We start from the raw sequence: 7,041 nt of genomic DNA, 5'->3' as shown, positions 1-7,041 counted from the left end.
AGTGAGAGTGAGAGAGAGAGAGAGAGCGATAGGACGAGAAACAAAGACAGAGACCCTTTTCTGTTCTATAGTGTTATTGCTGTGAGGCAGTGATGCATTGTCACATTTTTTCCACTGTCCTAGTGACTTTGCTACCTCGTGGTCAACTTGCATGTTAATGATGTGTGTGTATGTATGTGTGTGCGTGTTTGCCAATGGCAGGGCTTATATAACCAGAACAAATACACTCAGCTGCTGTGTCCCCCTGTCTACACTCAGACAGACACATTCACGTTTGCAAAAAGAACAGTCTGCTGCATTTGCTCTGTGGGGATGAGGGGGTGAGTGGGGTAAACAACATTTTTACTGTGGTCAGTTCTGGCTCTGCAGAACCCCTCAGATTCATTTCTGCTATAGACAGATTATAGGAAACATAGTTAATAGCCTCTGATCCCACCGCCTGATGACAGTAGCCTTGTGTCACCTCATAATTTGAATATGCATCACAGTACTAGGTTTTCCCTCAGGCTTGATATTTTAATAATTTAAAAATGACTGGGTGTGAGTGTGTGCATGAATGTGTGAGTGTGTGTCACCCTGTGAAGGACGGGCACCCCCTCCAGGGCCTTGCACCCAGTGCTTCCGGGTAGGCTCCGGACCCACCACGACCCTGAATTGGATAAGCGCTTACAGACAATGAACGAATGAATGAATGAATAAAATTAAGAAATTTGTATGCCGTTCCTCCTCTACTCCCTACCACATTGCTGTTGTCATTAGACTTTTACTCTGCACATAGAAAATATCCAGCAAAAGCCATGACACTTGGTGCCACAGCTAGTGCAACTTCCCTACACCCTGTCATGCGCAGAGGCATCTAAACAGTGTTAGCGACTGTTGTCTGTTTACCCCTGGGTCAGCCTGTGTTCAGTCTTGTCAGTCTGATGTGCGAACGAAAAGGTAAGTGGGCAGCAGATGTGTCTGACCTTTAGCAGCTTTGCTATGTGACTGCACACCTTCTACTTGTGAAATCCCCGGACTGACAGGGGACCTAGCCATGGATCTGGTAAATGAATCTCATTTGTAAAAGAGAAGGAAGGTCAAGTTCATGTGGTATGGCCTACTTACGTTACCCTATATAGCAGGACGTCCTTTTCTGCAGCGAGGGGATGTAGTTTTATTAAAATAATATATAGGCATATCCTGGTTTGGGATTTCTGTGCAGGTTATTTTCCCCTATATAAATATCAATCTGTCAATACTGACTGATACCAACATTAACAAACCTTTATAACCATTGAGAACAACATAATGTTTGTTTTCAGAGTGATACAGATGGTTTCATTCACCTTCCAGAACGTAATAAAAAGCATAATCAAATATCAGTTAACATTCAACAAATAATATTTTGCTTTACAGCAAGTGGAACCAATTTTGAGAGATAGCTCCCTTCAGGCCTGCTGCATGTCCTAGATACGTTACTGACCAATGCGGTTCCAGCTGCTGTTATAGATTCTATAAAATGTTAGTTTGGTGTTGTCATACTATTAGAACCCCAACTAGAATCATCAGAGTTACATTTGATTTTGATTTTGTTTTGTCATTTACTGCCTGAGTTGTAATTATTTTTATTATTAATATTAATATTATTATTATTATTATTATGTTGTTGTTGTCGTTGTTGTTATAGCTACCTCTCTGCATAATGTAAAAAAGTATCCTATTCCAATTTCATTCATTCATTATCTGTAACCCTTATCCAATTCAGGGTCGAGGTGGGTCCAGAGCCTACCTGGAATCATTGGGCGCAAGGTGGGAACACACCCTGGAGGGGGCGCCAGTCCTTCACAGGGCAACAAACACACCCGGAGGAAACCCACGCAGACACAGAGAGAACACACCACACTCCTCACAGACAGTCACCCGGAACGGGGATCGAACCCACAACCTCCAGGTCCCTGGAGCTGTGTGACTGCGACACTACCTGCTGCGCTATTGTGCCGCCCCCTATTCCAATTTATAAAGTAATAATGAGTTCCACACAGTCACAGTATAGATAAAATACTACAGTCCATATTATGGGATATAACTGGTGTTGATATTATTGCTATATTTCACTCCTTTAGCGCTTCATGTGAGTAATTATGCTACTGAAACATTACACAAATCAGAGTTTACTATTGTATTTGAACAGCGGTTCTGAAGTGCAGTGTGTACCATGAGGGCCATTATACGTGATTCTATGTATATATAACAAAATCAATGCAGTGTTTATATAATTAGTCATGTGTAAATACATGGTCATTAAGTGAATTGCACATTAATCACCTCCTCAGGACATATTCTGTTATGTGCACAGATGCTCTGGCAATGAATATTCTGCTGACCTGAATTTGAGATCTTAATTCCGCTGTCCTGCAACAAACCTTATCACGAGTTTTTTTCTGATCTCTCTGTATATAAACAGTGCTATCAACTCAGGATGTAAGACAGATGGAGTGAACTTATCTTGCCCTTAACATACGCAGTAGAAGAGAAATATCCAATTAGACAATGACCTCTGTATTTAAGTTCATCCTGCAGGAACGCAGGCTTTGGGGTTCTGGCCTGTTTCTGACTTCCTCCCCTGTCCTAAAGTTGGAATATTTGGAGGAGGCCAGTCAGAGCGTCTGTGCAATAGTGTGGATCACGAATTATTTGAAATAGCATTTGTCATTGGGGAATTTGCCATCGAAAGCAGCGCGCATTGTGACAACAGAACTTGCCTGTGTGCATCGCTGAATAGAAAAGGTTTGGGAAAACAAATCCTGCTTATGATAGTCCTTATGTTGAATGGATGGCCATCGGGCGCCAGGATGAGTTATGGTGACATGCCTCATAAGGAGTTTGTTTTGGCAATGAGGAGCAGAGACACGGGCCTTGTGTCTTTTGACTGATGAGGTTAGAATAGGGGAAAACAGCAGGAATAGATGAGGAGAGGCATGATGGGGGTAGCTGTGGAAAGAAAAAGTGATGTTACATCTGTGGTTAGTTAAGAATGCGCCTAGTCTAACCAGGCAGCCACAAGCACCCAGAGAGGTTAAAGCAGACTGTGTGTGGGCCTCCTGTGTTTTTAGGGCTCACAGTGAATGGATGATAAAACAAAAACAGGTACAGGACAGTGATGTTTCATTCAGAGTGCAGAAGAGGAACTGTGAAGTTCGTAGTTAGCATTTGCCTTATTTGCACAAGGTAAACTCTTCAGTTTCCAGGACTAGGCGCATTGTCTACCACCAACGTAAAGTGAGATCAAAATGGCTGTATGTGTCTGTTGTAAATCATCACTGGCCAGAGAAAAACATGTATCTCAGTGTAATTTTTTGATTTTTAGTTTACTACGTCATTTGAAAGCAGCAGCTGTTTTTCACACTGTGTGTACATTTCGTGATGAACGGACCAATAGAAATACTCCAAAATATATTGAAATAAAATCTTTTTACATTGATTTCCATTTAAACATAAGAAAGTTGTTCCCTTCTCCTATAAAGTTAGTGATTTGTAGATGCATGTTTTTCTTTGGAAAGCGACGATAAATAAGTACAGTGTCTTAAAAGCTGGGCTTCATCTTGAATACACTGGATGGTACAAAACCTAAAAAAATATGTTATTGGTTTAAAAATGATAGACAGGCACAGTTCTGCAAACAGATATTCTGGTGTAATACCATGATTTGTAAAAATGTATTCTTATTTTTATTTATTTAAAAAAATAATATTGAGGTTTCATTTGTTTTACCCATTCTCACGACTGATTTGCTCCTGAGGCAGTTGTCTTTCTTAAACAAACCCCAGGGCCTTTGCACTAACTTGTTCCTCAGCTTATCTCCTGAGCTATTCTGCCAAATCAGGGCGCACCACAAGCCTGTTTTGAAGTTCAGTGTTTGGAGCCTAAGATGTCTGATTAAATTCGCTGATTGTTAATGTGTGGTCTAATTTCCTAAATAAACCCCGGGGCTGTTACCTCATAATCACTTTCAAGCTGTCATTTTTACTCGAGCTTACCAACTCCTCATCAAAGACCGAACAAGGAAACGGCTTGTTATAGACTGAGAGTGAAAGCATGGAAGCAATTAATGGGCAGAGAAAAAAAATCTTCCTCATTAGTCAGAAGAGGCTCAGTGCTAAATCATTAAAAACAAACTCACTTCTAAAACTTATAATACGATTTTCTATTTTATGTAGTTACTTTGTCATTATTGGTGGTTAAATATGTAGATGAGCCGTTTCATTTTCAACAAAGTGCTACCTGAAAAAAATGTTTAAGAATTAACTTAAATTATTTGTAAATTACAATAAACCTCACTGGAATCATTATATATGACATATGTTGTGGGTGATAACACTTTTTATTGTGGTGGTTTAAACTGTAATATTAGTGGAAAGAACACCAAATGAAAAAAAAAACCCTGCAGAGCTAGCACTCTGCAGCACTATATTTTATCATGTTGCTAAAACACCCGGAGTTTTATTCCTTATTATTACAATAGTTTATATACATACAAGGCATATATTATCATATAATGTAAGTAAATCTTCACAACGGTCGTCTCTAAAGCTCCTTTAGCACTTCAGCACCACCTGTTATACCGTGTTAGCTTCTCAAGCTAATACTTCTGTCAGAATACGTCTATAAGCATTAGTATGATTGTATGGTATGCAGATGTATATATATTTATATATATTGTTTCATTAAAATATATATCATATTGATTAAAAAATCTAAATGAGTAATTAAATTACTTGTACTTATTTAAAATATATATATTTAATAATTGTGGTCGAGCGTGTGAAGGGCGGTTGTCAGGCCAACCACAGTGACCTGGACTCTATTTTAGTAACGGACCCCACAGCTTCTGCTATGATCCAAGAAAATATGAGCATGATTATTTCAAACGGCACCAATCCTCAGTAATATCACCTCTTCAGTCCGATAATCTCAACCATTAGGTGGCACCTGACCCACCTTCGGTTTTGAAGAGAACTTCAGTGAAAAGCTGAACCACAGCCCAAACCGTGCTTTATGGTGTTATGTAATCTTCCGTGGCTCATTAGTTATTTACTCGCAGGGTCCAGTTGGATGGCTGGACCCTCAAAGCTTTGTTTCACTGAAAAGTCGGGTATAAAACGTCTAACAGGAGGCCACTGAATGGGTTAAGCACCAGGCGCCCGCCCCAATACAAGTTAATGATTAGAGTAGAGTAGAGCGCTGGGGTGGAGGGAAGGGAGCAGGCTGGGGCCGTGCTGAGGGTGTGTGTGTGTGTGTGAGTGTGTAAGAAGAGGGGGGTGTGTTGTAGGGAAAAGACAGACACACACAGAGAGAGAGAGAGAGCAGGAGCCGCGGTGCTTAAATCCAGCTGGCCGCTCCGCTGGGAATGTAATCCATATGTGCGCGTGAGTTCAGCTGCAGGAGAAAGGAAAGATATTACCCGCAAAGAAGCGATTGTTTCTGCTTTTTTCCTTGTCGAGATTCCACTCCTACTGGCCCCTGGATCCTGGCGAGGTTTCCCCAGCCAACACACACACACACACACACACACAAAAGAAAATAGGCGCAGAGAGAGTGAAAGAGGCTGAAAGTGAGCAACAGTGGGACGCAGACGCAGGCAAGAAGTGTGCAGGATGATGGAAGGAGACGAGGCAGTGGACGAGGGCTCTGCGAGGTGGGTCTCTTCTTGTAAACGTTTGGATGTCGTCGCTGGATTTAGTAGTAGCACTTCAACTTCACGCTGCTATGTTTGGACTGTGTCTGGAAGGGAGGTGAAAGCATGCTATGCAGTGTGTGTGTGTGTGTGTGTGTGTGTGTGTGTGAGAGAGGCGTGGAGCTCATGTATCATCCAGCAGAACAGTTCTTTGCAGAAAATAACAAATGCAAGATAATGAACTGGAACGTTGCTCATTTACAAGTTCCAAGTTAGTTGTTTGAATATTTAAATTGTGTTTAATGTTGATTTAGACTCATTTTTGACACCATTACATTCATCCTTTCCTTCAAGAACAGCCTTGTTAGGTTTCTACTGAAGTTAATGTCCAACTGCCTGCCTTTATTTCTGCTCCACACCCCACAGTCTTCACAGGTTGCAGTTGCTGCCTCTGTTTACGTAGTCCTCACTTTGCCCGATATCAGCTCCTATCAGTAACAAGTGGGAGTTATGGGAGAATGAATGGATTGTTTTTCACTCAAAACATCTCTAGACGGCAAGTTTCTAGCCAACTGCAGTTCAGTTTCCCAGCCAGAGGCTTCACATCCCACACAAGATGATTCTTGTACAGTATTTTTGAAAGCCAGAAGTTGTTTTCTTTATTCCCCCACCTTATTTCCTTAGCTAGGTAAACAGTCGAGACCACCTACCCTCCTTGACCTTGGCCCCTCGCCTGCTTGTAAAACTTCACAGCTAATTGCAGCAGAAATGACCTGCAGAGACCTTAGAATGAACTTTCTGCACTTGAGTTATTGCACATTCTCCTGAGCATCCTGCAGATTTTTCAGCAGCTCCTTGTATTTGGAAAAAACAGAGTTACCATCCAAACTCTGAGGTGACCTGCCGTTCTTTTGAACCCCACTCCATTTCTGTGCTTTTTCCTAATCATCACAACACAGTAAGAGTGTGTGTGCTGCATCATCACTTTACGTATTTTTTATTTAAAGAAAAATAGTAAGAACTCTACGGCTTTGTATTTAATGTGCGAACCAACATGGCGGTTTTAGGTTCTTTCAAACTTTCAACAGGCTCGGTACTCTTGAGCTTGGGCAGCTTGAGTTTGGCTCAGGACTTTAAGCTGGAGAGGGTGGTCTTGAGCTTGCAGAAATAAAGGAGGCTGTCCTGGGACTGACTACTTCTTGGCTCAGAGCTGCCTTGAGTGTTTTGACTGGAGGAATTTCTCTCGTTTAAACACAGCTCACTTGCAATAAAGTTCAAACCCCAGACAACAGTAAAGGACAAGAACAACAGTGTGTTCAAGAACAATAACGCAAAAAAAAAACCCCAAAATCTCACTCATAAAAGCCAATAAAAATAATTCTCTT

At 41.3% G+C, this 7,041-nt stretch overlaps 1 protein-coding gene across 1 annotated transcript in view; it reads left to right on the top strand.

The window, feature by feature from the left end:
* Positions 1-5,340: 5,340 nt before the first annotated feature.
* The window catches only part of plekha6 (pleckstrin homology domain containing, family A member 6), an 86,404-nt gene continuing 84,703 nt past the window's right edge, over positions 5,341-7,041 (top strand). Inside the window, exon 1 of the mRNA XM_066670427.1 lies at positions 5,341-5,677. Coding sequence (XP_066526524.1) covers positions 5,637-5,677 — 41 coding nt within the window. The 5' untranslated portion in view covers positions 5,341-5,636. The remainder of the gene's footprint in view (positions 5,678-7,041) is intronic.

The sequence above is a fragment of the Hoplias malabaricus genome, chromosome 5 (genome assembly GCF_029633855.1).
Source record: "Hoplias malabaricus isolate fHopMal1 chromosome 5, fHopMal1.hap1, whole genome shotgun sequence".
In the NCBI taxonomy this organism is placed as follows: domain Eukaryota; kingdom Metazoa; phylum Chordata; class Actinopteri; order Characiformes; family Erythrinidae; genus Hoplias; species Hoplias malabaricus.
This window is presented reverse-complemented; position numbering and strand designations above follow the sequence as displayed.